This window comes from Chlamydotis macqueenii, chromosome 3 (genome assembly GCF_036417535.1).
Source record: "Chlamydotis macqueenii isolate bChlMac1 chromosome 3, bChlMac1.mat, whole genome shotgun sequence".
Classification (NCBI taxonomy): Eukaryota; Metazoa; Chordata; class Aves; order Otidiformes; family Otididae; genus Chlamydotis; species Chlamydotis macqueenii.
The window spans coordinates 108,240,729-108,261,696 of NC_141558.1; the positions used below are offsets into that span (position 1 = coordinate 108,240,729).

Sequence of the window (20,968 nt, forward strand, 5' to 3'; positions counted from 1 at the left end):
GACATGAGGTTACATATGAGCAAGGGTGAAAACATCTAAAATATTGAGTAGGTGCTCAGTCAGTGAGTATGATTTTGGAAACTAACAATGGTATTACTAAAGACACTACCTGAAATGGAACAAAAATAGTTTGCAGGCTCGTTAAACACCCATACCTGTCATTTTTCTTGGAAAAAATACAGCATAAATATATTTCCAATTCAATCCTTATATGGAATTTTATGTTCAATTACTTTGCATTTATTTATTTCACAGGAAGGTAAGGGATGACTGCACAGAAGCAAGGAGTTAATGTACCAGTTTTTCATGTTCTCTAATTTGCTTCTGACATGAACTCTGAGAATTGACCCTCAGTTTATTGTATTCCTTACTTAAGATGAAGGATTTTGCTGGTTTAATTTCAGCAAAGCACTGAAGATCTTACTCTTCAGAGAGAGAGATGCATTTCAGTACAAAAATTAGTACATAAGCAAATACTAAATGCTGTCTGTACTCCTTTTTTTTTTCAAAAACATTTCAGAAAATTACCTAGGCCAAGACTGCCTTTTCAAGGAGATCTAAAACATCGCTGCATGGCTAGCACCAACTTCTTTATTATTTATTAAATGGCAACATTAGGTATTAATAGCTTCAAGCTGTTTTCATGTTTTCATCCATTTTCTGACTCATACCTGCCTTGTTTCCTCTCTCTCTGATTTACTTTATTGTCAACAAATGTGGATCTGTCTGGAAATGCCAAGCAACCTGAAGACGGCATTGCCTAAGAGACTGGCCCTGCTTCTGCACTGTCCCTCCAGGTTCTTCCAGAACTAAAACCCAGGAGAGCAGAGCAAAATGAGTTGTCTTATTTATTACAGGGAGATACGGTAAGAAAAAAGCGAGAACAGGTCTCCAACAGCTCCACTTCACGACTTCTGCTGAGAGGCATGTTTAAGTCATGTAGCAGCCTACAATGAATGGAGCCTGGAGGTGGTTTAGCTTTCGTTCTTGTTTGAAGCACCTTCTAGCAAATGGTTTGGTTCTGTTTGATTTAGGGAGACAGGAGATATTTTTCTGAACTTATCAGATGGAATTCTGCTAAACCCTTTGATATATATGTGCAGATGCAAAAAGGAAAGGGATGTGTTCTCAGACAAGAAATTGAACTGGCTCAAATTTTGTCCTGAGAGCTGAAGCAATTGTTTTTACCTACCTGCAGGTACCTATTCATACATTATAAGTTCAACTAAGAGTTGATGCCTGTTGTGTTTGGTGGATTTTTGTGGGTCTGCAGAGCTGCATTGTCCTATCTTTCCATTTTGCATATTATACTCTCCAAGATAACCTGATTGAAACTGGTTTTGGATTCTAGATTTGGCAACAGACTGTTGTTGGTTAGAATTATTTAGCTTGGTGATCTGTAAATCTATATAGATATGTGTATGAAATCAAGTGACTATGGTTTCAAGCTTGGATATCTAACACTACATGCTTGAATTAAAAAAATAAGTACCTGAGATGCTAGATGGAGCCATGTGAAGAAAGACACTACAATTTTAAAAGTGTTATTGATGTTTCAAAATATTTTTATTAAGGATAGAACACAATTGAAACCAAACTGGAAGTAAATCAAAGAACAGAGGCCTTTGGGCAATAATTCAGGTATCGACCTCTTTATCTTATAGGATGCTTTTGATACACTTTTGAATATGTGGACTATTTGAAAACCAAGCATTAACTTTGGTCATATTTATACAATCGTAAGCCTAGACAGGAGCCTGATGTTGTCCTAATTGCTGCTCATTCAGATAATTTTCTGGAAGAGTAATGTCTGAAATACAGAGTATTGGAAACTTTTGGGACCGTTTTGCTGCGGGGAAGTACAAAATCTGTTAGGTTGTTTGGAAGAAAGGTGAGTCATAGCTGCTAGCTACTGTTCAGTTCCAGTGCCATGAGGGGCTGAGTGGTTGTGGTTGGATCCTGCCGACCTTCCCAGAGCAGAGGTGAGGAGGGGTGTGCTGCCGTCAGCCACCAGCCTCAGCTACACGGAGCTGCTGCTTTGCTGTGGAGGCTTGGGCTGGACGGTGGTGGGTTCATAGGTTTGCCGTGATGAGCTGAATGCAACATCCACTTCCAACATTCAGCTGTATGCAACAGAGAATGTTTTGACAAGAAATGAGTAAATAGATTTTTTTTTTTCTGCCATAGATAGCCATTAAATATTATGCAACAAACAAAAGTTGAAACCTAGGTGTTTTTTTCCCCTTTCATTTATAAGAAACGTACAAGGGGTTCCTTGTGTCTAGTACACTGGTATTATCTGTGTCCCACGTGAACAGGTAATAATATGTTTTTTAAAGTCATGACAGAAGTGTGGTTGCTGTGTCTGTAATACTGTACATTTAATTCTGCATTAATTTGTCTATCTAATAGACTTTTTCCTTCCTTTGTAATTGATAGGGCAGGGAGCAATTGCTGTCTACCAACAATAAAAAGGGAGAAGATTAATGAGGTGCTATGTTGTGGCACCTCTGAAGCATTTGAGCTTATTCTCTGTTACTATGAGGAATAAGAAATGACACAAATAGATGACGTGGATTTGCCAAAACAAAATGCTACTTCCTATTGTCTCAAAACAAAATTATCACCAGCACAGAAGACAAGTGCATGGACTTCTCACAGACATAATTTCTCACACATCGCTGCATAAGCTACTCCAAAAATAGCAGTTTTGGAAACATGTATTACATGCAGTTGGCTACAGGAATGTATTTCCTGGCTTTCATGAGCCATGTTCTCTTTGCTTATTATTGAATGTGTAGGCAGCATATGCAGATTTGTCAGTGGACATTATCTGAATGAATAATGTAGCTACTTTGGGATAATTTAGATAATGTAGGTGTGTAAAACTTGCTGTTTACTGTTTGGTTAGTACTGATGATTGAGACACCTGCACATAAAGAAGACAGAAAGATCTGCAGCGTGCAAGCTGGAAAGAGAAGATACAGAGGAATGAGGAAAGGAACATAGTCCAGTTTTTCAATCTGCTATTTTAACACTTTATACCATTGTAGTGTAACCATTAGTCTGATCAACTGAAAGGTGCCCCTGAAAGAGTTTTTCACCTGTCACATTTCTGGTCACGATTGCTATGGCTGCATTAGTAAGTCAGTGCCACCCCACAGTTGGGATCCTTCCTTCTTCACCCTGCATTTTCTCACCTCCTCTCTTGCCTCAAGTTGTGTGACTATGTGCTAAATAGCATTAGTTTGTTCCTCTGGGCCTAAGTGTCTATGGCCAGAAATGAAGGGAGAGCAAGATTGACATCTCTGGCAGAAGTTTGTAGTTATTATTACTTGAACATAAAGAAAAATGACAGCATTTGTAGCTTTTAATACTAAATTTTCAGAAGTGTTGTCTAGGGGTTACTTAGAGAGGTGCTGGACACTTAGGGTTCTCCTTGAAGGGAAGGAGAGCTGTAGGATCTAAGAAATTTAAAATCAATTTGAAAATGAGTTTGATGAGGATGTCTCAAATTGTTCAAGTTCTATTTCTTATTAATTTGATTTTCTGTTTCTTACACTTTAAACTATATTTTCAGCATATGTAATTTTCTGTTTCTGGAGATCCTCTGTGACAAATGTGATAGGTAATTTATATTTTATTCCACAGTTCGTCAACAGGGCCTGGCCTTATAGAGCTAGCACACACCTAACAAGTAGGCTGCGTGGCATTGCCAGACTTCACTGCTCTGTTTCAAACTCTAAGGTGTTTATCACGTGGTTTACTGTTCATTAAAATTCAAAGAGTGAATTGGCATGCAAAGTTGGATTCAGCACTTTCCAGAGGACAAGTATGAGTCAAGTACCTCAGCTGGGGCAATGTTTCCCCACAAACGACACAGATTTTGTGAGGCGTCATATTTCTGTGTCTCCATCTTGCCTCCATTTTGTCTGAAAGGACAAACTACAGCATGCTAATTTGAGGTCTGTGTCTTCACTACTAGAGTCCAGACCTCTCAAGACTGAAACTTGACGTAATTTTTTATTAATTTTTCTTAAGAGAGGATGAATATATAACGAGCTGCAGAGCACAGGTACTCTGCTGGCCTGGCAGCACTAGAGTGCTGTGAACACTTTTAGCAGCCCAACTCTGCAGGTGACATGGAGCCCTTCTTACATGCGATGACTCTTCGGTATGACGTGTTTTCAGACCAGCTATTTGTTTGCCTTCTGTCATGCTTTTGTCACTTGTCCTTCAATCAGTAACACTCAGCCATGTGCTTTTGTCCCATCTGTTATATTTGTTATGCTTTCAAGTCATATTTGAATTTATGGGGTGCATATTCTGTGTACGTGGGCATCAGCTAGGATGGGTGCCTCTGTCTTTTCAGCTGTCAATCAAGTGTCACACCATGACATGCAGTGTACCAGTCTTGGACTGGCCTTCCTCTGTTGCTAATACTGCAGGCTAGCTGTGGCCTGCAAGGAAGTTAGTCTGCCTGTATTGCTGGGACTGTGTGGGTCTCGCATACTGGTAGTTTGGTTTGATGAACCTGGCTTAACCACGAATGGGTCCGTATGTTTAGGAACTCATTTTTTCTTTCACTGAGCTCTAGATGTGCACTGTTAATCCAAGGACTGCAAAGGCTCCATTCCTAGGTTTTGCTCTTTTGGAGCGAGAACAAGGAGCTGCAGATAAACCACATCTTCTGGGGCAGGTACACAACCATTTTCACACACAGGTGTCAGATTTTCCTGAGTGCCTAGCTCCTTCCCTGCTGCCCATATCGTGTCTTTGGGGTTGGCACCTCTGCCTCATCTTTTTCCCATATTCTTGCTAGGAGCTAGCTTAGAGTGGCTTGTACATGGCCTGGGTGGTAAAATCTTTGCGAAAAGATTTTTATCTCTCCTCTGTGCTTTGTATCAGTTGGTTCAAGAGGTCTGCATGCACTTTGATGAACTTAAAAGCACTACTTTAAGTAGTCTTTTATTTCCACAGGGTTTATTTTCCTGTGGCCTAGTGCCCTCTGATGTCTTTGTTGGGACCATATGTGGCTGTACCAGTGTTTTGTTTCACAAGTTCATTTCAAACACAGACTCCCACTTAAAGTTACATTTTCAGTTTAAAGAAAAATAGCCATTTGAAGTGATAGATTGTTTTAGATTGGAATTTTTGAAACAACATTATCTAAACAGTAATGTTGTGTTATACAATCTGCATTCCAATTTAACATATCTTTTGAGGTTGGTGTAAAGGAGAACATTTCTTTCTTTCAAGCATTTTCTTTAAAAATGTCTTGTTTAATCATTGAAAGATATTCCTAGGAATTAAATGAAGCTTTGGGTAGCTGGTTAAAATGCAGTCTTAATGTGTGCATCTGAAATATTGGGAAAGAGGGCTTGTCCAAGAATAAAAGGAACACGTGACCCCATAAAACTCCTATAAACACATGATGAAGGAAGATTTATAACTGATTCCTGTGTTTTTGCTGGCATTTACCTTTGAAATAGTCTGGAGGTAAGTGAAAGAATCTGACAGCACTTCCTGAAACACCCTTTTCCAATCTATTGAGTGCATTTAACCTTTTCCTTTCAGCTGGTAGGATTGTGCTAGTTTATCTGAACGTTAGAGAAGAAAAAAAAATAGACTAGTGACTGGGTAATTCTGAAGAAAGTTTGCTAGGAACAGTGAAATCTGGAGAAAAGACGACTTCTGGATGTGTAATATTCTTATACGAAAGGCTGAACTTCAGCTTTTTCACAAAAGCCATGCTTTAATTTTAAGACTGGTAGAAGAAACACAGTGGTACAACTTTTCAGCTTAGTCTTTGAGGTTTAGTTTAACTTTAATGGAGACAAGGGTGACTAGATATTTCTAAAAGTGTGAAAGCTGTAGAGGATACGCACCAGAGATTGTCAACTGAAGCTGACCTTTTGTTTTTTTTTTCATGCTTCCAGCTTTTTGAACATGTTATTCTTCAGATTGTTTACACTGAAGTGAGATGTCCTGTGTCCATGCCTCCAGAGTGTTTGCCCGCTGGGCCCTCCACTTTGACACACTTGTGGGCACAGCTGATTGCCACACTCAGGCCCCTGTTACTTCTGTCCCCAGAGCCACACAGCCACACACCAGCTTGGTATTGCTGCCGGAAAATCATATCTATGCAGTACCCAGAAGCACTTTGTCTGTCAGCAGCTTTTTCATCAAATTTGGCATGCTTTTAGACAGTGGATTACGGCATTTCCTCGGATTATGTGACTCTGTGTACACCAGAGTCCATGGGATTGCCTAACTGAGTGAGAGAGATGGTGTCAGGGGCAGATCGTGCCTGGGAAAAACTGTGCCTGACAGGAGGTAGAAATGGGCAAAGAAACCCTGAACAAGTTGGCTGGTCTTTATTCTGGATCCTGGGGAAGTGGATCAAAAACATTTATTTCACTGGTGGTGTTTCTTAAAGAGTAGGAGGATCATCCAGTGATCAGGGATTCAAAAGATACATCAAAACAGTAATTTGCAGAGACTTTACTCCACAGATAAAATAATACCATTATTTTTTAAATAAGCAAATGGTATCTGCCAGTTGTTAAAAGCAGCAGAGATCTGTAAATGGGCCACTTGAAATGTCAGTATGTAAGAGAATGTTTTTCTAGTGCTGCTTACCACAACAGAATCCGAAACATTTCTTCTCAGATTCACAAAGGGTCAGTGCAGTGCCCAGCCTTTGGGAAGGAGAAATCTAATGCACAAGTACAATAACCAGGGAATACTAAGTAGGGAAAAGGACTGCAGAATAAAAAAAAATAATCTAGGGGTTAGAAAAGATCATAAGCTAAATACAAGTCAACAGATGAATCTTTTGCAGAAAAGGCAAATTTTATTCTGTGAACAGAAAACCAAATGAACAGGTCAATATGCTGTTTAGGAGAGACTGGTATGGCCTCTTTCAGACTTTTATGCCCACTAAGGGGCAAGAAAAGGCCTTGTGAGAGCAGCAAGAGGGTGGGAAAATTACAGAGGAGACTGTGAAAGGAGGGTTTGAGGCTGAGAGGTGACATAGGAGAAACCTTACAAAGGGAAAATGTGTACCAAGAGGGCAGCAGCTGAATTGTTCTCCAGGATAACTGGAAATAGCTGAGGACAAATGAGCTTAATTTCCAGCAGAGAGGACTTAGGCTGGACATTAAGTAGCGAAGCAGCAAATAGTCCACAGAGAGAGGCTTGACCATTGAAATGTTGTAAGGGCAGTTTGACTACTGGTAGAGTTAGCAGCAACTTCTGCACCAGGTTAACCCTGCAGAACTGTAGCTCTGGATGTGTCTGTAGATTCTTTTTACTTATTATTTACATGTTTATTTCTTTGTAAATGTGTATTGCATGAAAAGTTTCGATGTTTGAAGGTCTTTCTGTTAAAACTTTAAAATCTGTATTTCTGCAAAATGAAAATCCCACAGAAAATATTTTTTCCTTGAAAATTAAAAAAGAGGAATTTTCTGGTCTGAACTTTTTCTTTGCAGAAAACTAGATTTCTTTGCTGATTTCAATAGTTTCAAAACATTAATACGAGGACAATATTTTTTCTTATTTCAGAAGTTAAATTCTTTGCGAGAAATGAGTAGAGAATTTACAAACAGTGACAAGTGTGCAAGAAATATTATGGCATTTGTCATGTATTATGACTTGCGTGACTTCTTGGTTCTTCAGATATGTGTCCTCATTTTATCCCATGGGCAGTGTCCTGGCACACAGAATCTCAGGGCTAAATGTGAGAAGTTACTGTGATGAGGGCTTGTCTTATAAGAGCTGCAGTCTCGGTCTAGAGGAGAAAAGACAGAAGTACAGATCGTATAAGGCAAGGCCGAATATGTAAATGAAATGTCATAGTTTTAAAGGTATTATAAAGAAAGTTGACTTGAAACATCATAGTTTTTCTTATTGATAGTTCATAGCACTTACAATGAGCTGCTCACCACAGAATTTCAGAAATTTCAGAAATTTTAAGTTCAGCCTTGGTAAAAAATACAGAATTTTGTCTGTTTATGATTAATGAATTATATGTGGTCAAAAAATGGCAATACTAAGGTCGCTCAAGCCTTCTTTATCTACGAATCTTGGTATGTGCTTGTGGAACTTGTGGGGCAGATCAAAGGAAAGTAGGATTGTACATTAAGATTAACAGGAGCTAAGGAATCATGGCAGACTGGGTTACAAGGGTACAGAGAGAGGCAGAAGAGTGGAACCTTCCTGCTCAGGACATGGGGAAAATGAGTGGCGATGGAGGGAGATGGAGAGCTTTGGATGAGGGGTCTGCGAGGAGTCTGGGCGTGGGAGAAGTGGCCAGGCAGTCAGTCCAGGCACTGGAGGAAGGGAGTTTGTCCTTTCTGGACAGAGAGACTGAGGCTGAAAGGAAAACCCCAAAGGTGTAAGTGGTGTAAGTGTAAGAATGAGAGCTGCAGGCGTCAGGCGAGGGTACTTGGCAAAGAACAGTGGTGGGAGGACAAAGCAGATATTTCCACTGACACCAGTGGCAGCAACCTCTGTGTAATTACTAGCTTTTACTTCTCCTCAGCTGGAGTAGAAAAAAGGACCTGTAGTGTCACTATTTACGGCTGTTAGCAGGTATCATTGACATCCTCTGCTGCTTGGGAATGAGAGTGATCTCCTGCTGTTGCCTGCTGTGTTAAGGCAAGTGAGAGGTGCACCGACACGTCCCAGCCCTGCTGTCTGTGACTATAAAGATGAGGCAGAAGGATAACGTTTGTGTTTTTCTAGATACCTTCTTCAGAAGGTGAGAAGCTGCACGCAGAAAAAATGTTATTTGCAAACTTGTATTTTTAATAAGCCCAAATTAAGGTGACCTGTGCAAATCTTATTTGTTTTCTTTGGGCCTCTGTGATTATTATTATAACAATTAATTTCACACTTATGAGTTAATCATAAGTGGACTGCTGTTTCAATATATAAAAAAGATCAACTGTGGAACCAGTCATGCTCATGTAGTGGAATATGTCACTGTTTGTAAATTCTCATTTCTCACAAAGAGATAATTAAAAAAAGGAATGAGGCAAAAATTTCAAGAACCATCATGTGAAGGCAGCTGATTGCTGACCCAAAGAACTAAATTCTCTAATTCTGCCCAAATGCTTCTGGGAAGTTCAGAAATCTTTTAAATCAAACTCCTTACAAGTAGTTTTGGGTTGTACCGTGATTTTCTTTGTGCTGAATGGAAATCCTACAGTCTGATTTCTGTAAGTGTTGAACATTTACCCTTGCAGTTGCAGACAAGGGAAGGAGCACTCTGAACATTCAAAATGCTATTTAATGATGGGTACTTAAAAAACTCAGGTTGCACATAACTCAGTGTATACTTTTGACCTTAATCTCTCTCAGCCTTATTTTTCAGCCTTTCTACTCACAGGAGTATTGCAAAAATACATTCATTAGCACCTGTCAAGCACTAAAATGCTATAGTGGCATGGAAATACTGGAAGGAAATTAATTCTGATGTTATAGCTGAATTCAGATAGTGTGCTGATAGTAAGGCACCAGACACTGAACAGTCAGGGAAAGTAAAAAAAAACCCACCAAAGACAGAATAGCAGCTCATTTAATAAATTCTTTTTATTCTGTGCACTGATGAACTGTTGCCCTGTGAAAAGTATGGTCGTATAATTAAAGATAACATACATATGCGCAGGAGGGATAAATGGAGGTTTCAGTTGCACTTGCAAGGTGCAGTTCAGCCGTATGCTATATTTAAAATCTCAATCTTCTTTTAATCTATATTCATATAAAGCATATATGTGGGTGTTTCGGCATTCACCTTATGTACAGAAAGAAATGATTAACCTTCTGTGCATAAGAAAAAAAAAAACCACCAGAAAATTGCCATTGCATCAGAACTGTTTGAATTCTGAGCTACTCTGTCAGGTACAGTTACACCACCACTCTTCACTTAACACTAATGAAAATGACCCTGTAAATGAGTTGTAGTTTAAATTCCAGCAGCACTGAGGAACAGAATGAAACAGAACCAATTTCTTAGTATTTATTCCAAAGATTATTTTTGGTATGAATTTAAATTTCAGACTTGTTGAACTGACAAATAGATTGAGATCTTTCCTCTTTTAAACCCACCCGCCATGCCCTCTGCCATCCCCAAGAAAGGCTTCCACATTTTTTAGAAAGTTGGGCAAACTTCTACATTGTCAAGGGGATCAACTATAAAATGATTAGCTCACATTTATAAACGATAGAAAACTGATCCCAGGAGTGGAATATGGGAGAGGGAAATAATGAAAACATCAAAATTAAGGTATCAAGCATGTGAATGAGGAGCTTGGGCTCCCTTCCCCTCCCATCAATAGAACCTCCAGGAAATGGGGCTGGAGATGCCGCGGACTGCACAGTGATTGTGCATTGACACAGCTCTCTAATCTTTAATCTAGTCTACAAATATTAGCGACAGATCTGAGAAAAAAATTAAATTTGTCAAAAATGAAGTTTTAAGTGATGAAGAGGATACGCAAATTTATACTGACTTTGCCAGATAGCTTTAGAGGAGATTTTTCTTTACCCACGTCATGGCTTAATTTTGGCATATCCAGATTTAGTATTTCAATCACTCATTTTAAAATTAACCAGAGTTAAGGATAAAGGAAGATGATAAAACTAATGCCAAAGGAAATGTTTAATTTCATGTTGAATAAGAAGTTTTGATGACCTAAGAAGATAAGCTTTTGTTTTCATCTTGTCAGAGCCTGTCCTCAACACTACCATCTCTTGGTCAATACTGAGCTATTTTTCCTAAGTTATTTTACTTTAGTTACCATATAAAATTGTACTTTATTCAAGTTCTAAGGAAAACATTTCAGTGTCTTCTGACTGTAAAATACATTTTCTGGTACATGGTGAAATACTGTTAATATTTTAAGATTATTATTCAACTTTCATATAACTTAATTTATTTTCATTTTTTTCTTAAATTCCTCTCCTGTCCATTGTCTTTTTTTTTTCTTGTTCCTGCACTGAGCCCTATCTCGTTTTCAGTTTATTTTCCTTAGCTGGCCTTCACATATACCTTCTGTTATTTTTAAAGTAGTTCTTCATATTGCCTCTCCTCATTCCTTTATGTCAATTATTTCTTGACCTCATCCATTCACTACACTAGCTTAGGGTCTTCTACTTGGGTAGTTCTGTTTAGGTGTCCCTGCACTTTGGTAGCGTTGGTGAAACCATCCTCTTTTGGGGAGGAAGAGAGTTCAGCTGTGGGAGTGAAACATGCCCAGAGCTGTACACCAGGAATCCCTCCCCATCAGGCCTCTGGGCAAGCCCCAGCTGATCTCTGTTACGGGTGGAGGATCAGCCAAGGAGGGATGCTGGCTTATGGTCCCGTTGCTAGAACCCACCCTTACTCCTGTAGTTCAAATTGTGCCACTGCTGGCTCAGCATGGGGCCACCTCCTGAGGTCCCATCTACGCTAAAATACCCTGTGATTCTGTCTGCTTCATGAACAACTCCGCATAAGACTTTCTCTCTTCATCAACAAGTTGTATTTAGCTTAATTACAACCCTAGGCATTTTGGGATATTTGTTTTAAGCCAGATTTGGATAGCATATGTTTTTTTTTTTTTCCACATTCATTGGAGCTACTTTATGAGAGTACAGTTTTGAGGCACTTAATGTACTTGGCAATTTTCTGTTTATTTGTGTACTTAGTCATTCCTATTGCAGTACTTCTCCTTGAGATGTCTTTTAAGCATTTTGAAGCACTTCATTCTGTTCAAATAATCTTCTGTAAATATTTTGCCCCATGTGGAAATTCACATTCTAACATCCAGTTAATTAATTTCATATTGAATAGTCGAATGGGGTCATAATAAGCCTAATGTGTGGAAAAACATTCCTGCTGGACCTTGGCTGCATTTGAAATGGGCATTGGTTTTGAGGCTTTTTACACTGAGAACTTCCATCCCTTCTGGTAAGAAAAACTTAGCAGCCATAGCTTAAAGTTTCTTATATTAAATGAAGTTCAGAAAACTAGAATTTAACAAGATGTCTCTTAACTGCTTAAGTAACTTACACCTTAAACCCTCCTACCTGTGAAATCTCTTTATTGCTGATAAAGCTGGGGTTGTGAATAAATTTGGCCTTACCTTGCTGTTGTGTGGATTGTCTACTGTGCCTGCCAGTCAAATAACCATGATATAAAAAATAGAGTTTACATTACAGAAGTCTATTCCCTCATGTACACGTTCTTTTTACGTTACCGTCAACATGGGGTTAATGATCTCTTGGCTGATGCAGAGTTGCAGGTGATGAGTGAATGTTTAAAGCGGAGGTGTCTTTGTTTGCTACCACAGTTGTTGAAGAGCAGACTCAGCGCGACAGAGCTGGAAAAACGTGGAAGTGAGCATGGAAGACAAGTTTCTCCTGCTCTGCAGGTTCCAAAACACTTTATGTCTGCTGTGTTATTACATTTGGAAACGAGCAGTAAATCCTGAGGGGTTTTTTTTTTTGCTTTCTAATCTGTTCTGTTTTGCTGGGCGCCTTGGAAGGAGGGTTTTATCTGGGGTTTTCTTTCTTTTGGATTTGTGTTTGTCTTTGGTAAACACACTTGACAAGAACTTTTGGTCTTTTTTTTTTGTTATTGTTTGCATGGATTACAAAGGAAATTGTTGAAAAGGTTCTGCTATTGTATTTTGGGAACAACAGTCTTGCCAAAGTTATTAAACTTGGGTTAGGTTGTTGCACTGTGTTCTCCAGAAGGCTAACCCTTGAAACCTAACTGAAAACTGGACGAAGGGCAGACTGTTATTTTTTTTTTTTGCCAGGACACAGTATCAGTGGTCTGTGATGGGCAGTAACTAGCAGTTGATTGCTGGATGAAATTTGAGAAGTTATTTTGTTTTAGCAAGCTCTGTGTTGTTGGGTTACTCTTTTCCCCAAAAGATTTCCTCCTCACCTCCTCTGATAAGTACTAGAGTTGTGATAATCCAAAGTTTATTTATTACCAGCTTTCATTTCCATTGTATAAATGGAAAGTGGCGGCACAGGATGTTATTTCTGGGGAGGGTGGGGGGGGTATGGGGTATTTCAGTGTGCTTCCCGCTGTGGTTCACGAGAGCCTGAATGTGATGACTCTGCAAGGCCAGTTTGCAAAATCTTGCTCAAAGTGGTGCTCATTTTGGGAGGGGATGGGAAGCCAGCAAGGCCATGTTGGGATTCATTTTGCTTCATGAAGGTCTCCGTTAACAGATTTATAACACTTTTTCAATATAGGGAGTTTTTGTGCAGGAAGGCAGCGGACGTCTGAGTCAAACATGAAATGCAGGGGCATGACGGGCAGACATGAGCGGTGGAATTACCCGTGTCTGTCTGTCCGCGATCCTTTGTACCAGGGAACCTGTGTGTGTGTACAGGGAACAGGTTGTCTCGTTGCTCCTGCCTGCAGCCTGCCTCTGAAAACATGGCCCTTGCTCCGTGACTGGGGACAGACAGACAGAACTTTGTGGGACAGACTCCCCACGACCAGCATGGCGAAATACCCCTGGTCTTTATGGCATCTTCCTTGTTAATATTTATGCATGTTTTTAATTCGAGGCATACATTTTTCATGAGATTTATCTCTTTTTTTAGATAGAAAAAGCATTTTTTGTTGTTTCAGAATATTTTTCAGTAATTTTTATTATTGTCAAATATAATTTTAATAAAAATGTATTTGTGAGCCTGGTCTGGGTCTAAGGGAAGATAAATATTCTGAAAAGATGAGAATTTAAATTATCTGGACTGAATGATGGCTGATACTGTTTGGTATTTCTTTACTCTCTTTTGTTTTTACCTATTGGTTGAAGTGTTTTCTTTTATATCCAACTAGGAAACTAGGACTGCTTCAGTAAATGTGTGTGTTTGGTGCTAGAAAATTACTACACACCTGCAAAAATATGTAATTGTTTTGGAACCTGACATGTTCTTCCTTTTACTGTTTTTAATGTGCCTTTTTTAAAAAATAAAATTTTACAAAACTGTGATTTATTTTTATTTCTTATTAATATGAAAATAATTTTATTAACTTCATCTGGTATAACATCCATATTTGTAGCAGTTCTGGAAAAAAAAGGTCCAAAATTATGAATATCAAATGGTCATGTACACCTAACAGACTAGTCTGTTGCTGTTAAGATTATAATAATGGTTATTTGCTTGCTTGCTGATTTAATTTAAATACTTCAACATTCTTGTAGTTATATACACCTAAAAGTATGTTTTTTAAAAAAGCCACATTGTAGTTAATTGAAAGTTATTCTGAGAGGATGGATTAGGTGATCTAGCTGCTGGCAGGAGAGAGTGGAGTAGAGAAGATAAGAAACAACAGCTTTGATCAGGGCGCAGTAGAAAAAAAAAGGTCAATTAAATGACGCACTGAGATAAAGCAAATTCAAAGGAAGATTCAGGACCTGGAGAAGAATAAAAAAAAATATGTAGAGTTAGTAGGTTGGAAAAGGTAGTTACATGAACCATGTATGTGCTGTATCCATAACAGTTTGTCAATGATATTGTTTTCACGTTTTCACATTTTAACATCTGAAATATGCAAGGGTTCCCCCCCCACCGCCTAGTTTGTTGAACTCATGTTGTCCGAACTGTAACATTCTCCAGTTTTCTGGACTTGTGCTATGCCACCACCTTACCATTTGCAGTGTCTTCTGTCTTGCACAAGCCCCAAGGAAACAAAAATATTTCAATGAGTGTTCAAAATCAGTTGGTATATAAGGCTTGGTAAGGAACTTTGCGTTTAAAAAAATGCAGTGTTCCTGCATGATGCCAGTAGTGGTTTCTGCTATCTAACATGGCAAAGCCTTATGTTTGTCTAGTAACTTAGATTAATTCAAAGGTGTTTGATGAAAATATATCATATTTGGAGACATAAATTATATGTAAAAGGTCTCAAGGGGGTGGCTGGCAGTACGTGTGAGAGCATCCAGGTGGCTTTGGCTGGCAGAAAGTTTTTGGGCATTGAGATGCACAGCAGCGGGAGATGTTCGGGAACTTTGGCTAGATGAAAGAGGATAGTTGAGCGTACAAGTAATCAGAGAGCTGCTGAGGAATCCTGCTTTGGAGCAGGAAGGTGCTGTTGGTGTCAGATACCTCAGTTCATCAAAACACAGGAAGTTTTACTGCACTGAAGAAGGGAGTAATGCAAAATTAGGCATGCAGGAAGAAATCTGAAAGAGCAAGCACGCAGTTTCCTAGGTTCAAAACCAGAATATGTTTGAGAAAATGTTGGGACTCTGGGAAGATAAGAGCCACCTGTTTACTAATCAGCAATTAAAATATGCAGAGTAAGTCGGTAATTACTTTCAACAGTAGAATTCTTCATACTTCAGCTTGTGTGATGCTGTCACACCCAATCGTATTTGTCTCCTGGACAATTCATAGTGCAGACTCTTCCTGGAACGCATGTTTTGCAAGAGATGTTTGCCTTCCAGGAGCAATCCCAGAGTTCGTTGCCAGTTCCCTTGGTAATTTCACATCCTCTCATCTTTTTGAATATTGTTTATCATGCTTGCAGCAACTACCCATAATCACCTCTTACAAGATTCACCAGATATAAATTAATTGCCATTTACACTACAGATTTGTGTGGTTTTCATTCAGCAGCACACTGGACATGTGGGTCGTGTGCATGTCTAGTAATGTCTAGTGCATGTCTAGTAACATGTGTGGTACTAGAACACAATTTTTAATACCTTCTGACTTTTCTTATTGTTTTAAAACAACTTCTTAATTTTTTTGCGAGTAGTATTGTAATGAGAATAGGGACTATTTTATGCAGTGTTATATCTTTGTCAATGGAAGGAAAGTTTACATCTCTAATTGGGCAAATACTTGAAAATAGCCTGGTTAATAGCTTAAGTGCTTGCAAATTCAGTTGCAAATATTAAGTGATTTTTACCTCAGATTCTCAAGCTACCTACTGATACTGCAGTCATCCTGAACCCTTTGGACAGGAGCAGGTGCATAAAAAAAATGCTGCTGGTGTTTTTGGTTTTTTTTATTCCTTTGTAGTGTCTAGAGAAAAATTGATTAATTTATCAAATAGCTTTATAGTTTTTCAAGGTACAATGCCTAATAACATCAGATTGATTTGTGAGAAATTCCCCTGTATCTTACTGATTCTACACTTTTCCAACTAGAAGAGGGCAGAGGGTGATAAAAGATTATTTTTTTTGTCCATCTGTCATTTCAAAAGTAGATCTGCTCTTCTTTCTTACAATCTGCAGGATTGGATGAGACTTAACATCACTGAAAGAATTGTGCTTGTTTTTTTTTTGCTGTTAACAGGCCAAGCTCTGATAACAGGCGGCATAGCATTCGGGAGAGGATGTCCAGTAGCAACGAGAAGGGGAGCCTGCCCATGGAGTCCACCAAGGAGACGCGGTACTGTGCTGTCTGCAACGACTATGCTTCAGGCTACCATTATGGGGTCTGGTCTTGTGAGGGCTGCAAAGCTTTTTTCAAAAGGAGTATTCAAGGTAATAAGCTGTTCAAGTGAATCACCTTTACTCTTTACTCTTGAGGAAACTGTGAAGCTACTTGAGATTGCAGCTTGAGCCCAGGACAATGACATTTACTGGGTTTTTCTTAGCACCTGCTGTGCTGTCCTATATATTTTTAGGTCTGTGTTTGGTGAATGCTTCTAGCAAGTATATAATATGTTGTTATTTATTCCAAGATTAATAAGGGAAAAAAGCTTCTCTGTGTTCTCTTTGGTTTAGGTACATCTGACCATGGAGGCAGGGGGCAATTGAATTTAAAAATCCGTACTAGGCCAAGATGACCACTCTTTCAAGCTATGTATATCTATTTTCTGTAATTAAGTTCTTATCCAAAACGGTTCTTTTTTTTTTTTTTTTTTTGAGAATTCGTTGTCAGGTGAATATTAATTCATGTGGATTGATTTATGAATCTTTAGTGCTCCATTAGCAAGATGGTTCAATCCAAGTCTCAACTTCTTGAAGACCTGAGATGTCTTCTGAGAACCAGTAATGACAAGGAATGTTTCCTTGATGAAACAGCATTTGTATCTGTCAGCAAAGCAGGGCTTTGAACTCTATGCGGAATGGTTTAGTTCACAGTCTTGTCATGGCTAAAAGTAGACTGTGCAAGGTGCCCGGTGGAGTAAAGGGCATCTAACAGAGCCAGTGTTCATTACTGTGACCGAGATAATTCTTGATTTAAATGTCTGTGACTCTGTGGAATGGATACATTTTTGCTTTGTTCAACAGCTCTTAAACTGACTAAGAAGCAAGTATGATGCTACAGAAAAGACGGGTACTGTTCTGTATCTAAGTCTTACTTTGGAGAAGAAAATGAAACAGATTTCTTCCTTTCCAAAGGCAAAGCTAGCAAAGTGCTATGCTTTAGTTAGGTTTCTATAGTTTTTTAAATGTCCAGGTGATATATAGGCACAAAAATTCCTGTCACTCCTTTTTTGAAGTAAACATAGTGAGGAAAAGTTTTTACCTCATAACACAAGGTGTTATTATTGCCTGCTTTGTTGCGTGACTACCACTGAGGTGAGTTAAATAAGACTTCCAGCGTTCGGCTCAGAATTTTCCCTGCCTTAAAGAAAAAAGTGAAAGATTGTCTGCAGGGTAGAAATGGATAAAATTATTTGAATGTCAGTGATTAGTTAATAGTTACTTGTATTTCTTCTTTTCCAGAGTCATTGAAATGATTTTTTAGAAAAGAGAGTGGTTACCACCATTATTGCCAGAGGTCAATAATAAGCAACACTGGAGGGAGAAAGGGTGAAATGCTTTTCTCTTAACACCAGAACGATTTGCTTAAACTTGTGACGTAGGGAGAACAGCTCTCTTATTAAGTGTTTTTCATTTTGAGTTCCCCTGACAGAAAGAGAATTATTCTTAGAATTTTGAAATTCTGTGCTTGTACTCAAACTGAAGTAAGTCAGCAACAAAGTGAAAATTGAAATATTCTTAAGCAAAGGTAAGAGTTAGTTATCAAGTAATTGTACAGCACAGATCTTCAGCTTTTAGCCATTATGGCTAACATGATTCTGTTTCATTGAGTTCCATGTTCTATGTCAGCATGTGGGTGATTTTTCCCTAATCTCCATGTGGACCAGTGTTGTTGTCCTCCACAAGGGATCTGTTATCTATTTGTGCAACAGTACATGCTAATTAGTAAGTTTAGTTCTTGCTACATTTAAATACTTAACATAATTTTAAAGTAGTTAAGCTTTCAAAATTTAAAGTTTTCAGTGTCCTGTAAAATACCTTTCTTGATCTTTAAATTATGTTTGCTCTAATTTAAGCCCATTGCTTCTTGCCCTATCCCTTGTGGGCATGAAGAAGGCTTATTACAACAACCTTTTGCATAGATCAAGACTCTTATCATATCTTTCCTCAGTCTTCTATTTTTCAGACTAAACAAACCCACTTCTTTCAGTAGAACATGCTTTCTAGACTTCTGATCCAGTTTGTTAAACTCCTCTATACTTTCTCCATTTGATCCACCTCTTTTGTGTTGTAAAAAATTACATCCATTAGTATAAATAAATTAAATCAAGAATATCAGTACTTATGAGAGAATTTTGATCACAGATGGTATGAAAAGTCCTCTAATGGACTTTTAAAGTCATAGGTACCCAATCTTGATGAACTAAGGGATTTTTAACGTTTCCTACTGGATTTGGAAGCGATCTCTACCTCAGCAATTGGGCATGTGTCCAATTTATGAAAATGACAGTAATTTTTAGATTGAGAATATGTGAGAGAACATGCCATGTAACTTGCAGATGGAAATAATTTTAAACAGGTTGTGACTGGATATCTAGGAATGAATACTGCTAATGTGTAGGTATATGTGTAGAATATGTGGACTAAATATTATTCTACCTGTGTTGTATATATGATATGCATTCCTAAAAAAGGGATAAAAATTTCCTGGGAATCATATGATTAAATGGTATTGAGGTACACAGGGCTTGCTTGTTTAAACAAAAGTAACAGAATGTTTTCAGCTAAGATTTTTGTTGCTGTTTAATGTGTGTCTTTCTTTAAATGCAAGACACTCAGGCTATTTTTGTGCTTTGCTGTCCTGTATTTCTTGATATATATATATAGATACAGAGATGACTGGTCATTTTTATGCTTCTTATCAGAGATTTCATAGGAAAATTGCTATATTGAAGTTTGATGTTCTTAAAACACCATAGTCAAACATTCTGCATGGTTCTTAATAGAACCACAGGGAAAAGTGACTACGAACATGAACAATGAACAAGCTGTATGGGGTAATGTTTTCTTCAGCATTTATTTGTTGTCCTCAGTGATATCTGAGGTATTTATACTTACTTGCATAAGTATATACTTAAATCTTGTGAAAACTCATGTCTGCATTGGACCTTACCCGAGGTGCAGATGAATAGCTTCATGTTTATCCAGGCGGGTTGAAATAGTTCTGGAAATATTTTGTGAGTTTTAAATGTTAAGTTGTTTTTCTTTGCTGTCAAACAGTTAAAGCTTAAAAGGCAACCTGAATTAGTAACTATCTCTCAATATGTGCAACTGCTTAATTTTGTTTAAACAACAGATGGTTGGTGGAAAATCTCAGCTGCCTCCTGAAACTGCCCATGTCAGTCCATTTTGTTAGTTTAATACCCCAAAAGCGACTCGGGATCTTGTTTTGAGAAAACTCTGTGCAGGCTGATATTAATGTGTAATGTTTCATGGGAGACAAAAATCATATGACACCAAGAACACTGTGTTGCTTGGTGCAAGAAGAGTGCTTTACTCTTTGCCCAGCATACATAGCCTTCAGGAGTGTACTTGGCCAACTGAGTTAAATCCAGAAGCATAACAAGCAGCCACATCACAGCACACTGTACTTCTCTACAATAATATTTATGGATTTTAGGACCAGGAAGGACTGTTAGATCATTAAATCTGGTCTTCTCTCAATATAAACTTTATATGCTATCCATGTGCAAAGCCTGGCAACTTGACGGAGATAAATCTTTAAGAAGATGCTCAGCCTTGATCTGTGGGCTCAAGAGCTTTCTTACAATGATTGTTTATTCTAATAACTTGTCCTCCCATCTGCTAGAAAATTACCTTTCTAATATAAATTACTTTGGCTTTTACATCACGTCCACGAACCAGAGTTAGTATCTCTAATATCTCTCCCCTGTGGGACGTTGTTACGAGTAGTTACAATATCAAATCACCTTGATATCTTAAGTGAACTGAAGTGTTTCAGTCTCCCTCTTTATATATTTCTGCCTTCTGAGTCCTTTGTCTTCACACCTTTTCTATCTCCCCACACTGATAATAGCATCTTTAATATTTGGATATCAGAATTGGATGAAGTATTTCAGCATCAGTCTTACAAATGCCATTTACAAATTAAAGATCCCCTTGTGACTCACATATTCTGTTCCTCTCCTTCTAATTCTCTTGTTTTTTGGATAGCCACCAAAGGGTATGGCACAGGAAGGAATTACTCTTACCATCTCTGACAAGCATCCAACAAATTCCTACCTATGTGAGGCTGAGAACCCTCAGAGGGAGCACAAGGGATTCAGAACAAATGAGGGGTTACTCCTTACACTGGAGGGTGTCTTGATCTCAGAATTGCCAAAGTATTTTAGAAGTCCCCAGTTCTATTTCCCTGCCTCCTTCATATGACCTTCTGATGTTTTTCAGGTGCACCTTCTCTGACTTTTCTCCCAGCTGTATACTCAGACAAAAATCTGGGATATTTCACAAGTATTCAGTTAAGAATTACTACATGATTGAGGGCAGTACCAGCCCAGCAAGAATAGGTTGGGATCTGAGAACAGATGAATAACTGTGCTGAGGTATTCCAGAGGCCTGCCATTAATGTCTTGATCACAGAGATACAGTGGTCTCCAAAGTGCAAGAATTCTTGAAGCTGGGAAGTATTTCATTTGTGTGGCTTG

The 20,968-nt window shown here is 38.5% G+C and overlaps 1 protein-coding gene across 1 annotated transcript in view; it reads left to right on the plus strand.

Annotated features, from left to right (window-relative positions):
* ESR1 (estrogen receptor 1) overlaps nt 1–20,968 on the plus strand; it is a 154,317-nt gene that overhangs the window by 61,513 nt on the left and 71,836 nt on the right. Inside the window, exon 3 of the mRNA XM_086743373.1 lies at nt 16,324–16,514. Within this exon, the coding sequence (XP_086599499.1) occupies nt 16,324–16,514 (191 nt within the window). The remainder of the gene's footprint in view (nt 1–16,323; nt 16,515–20,968) is intronic.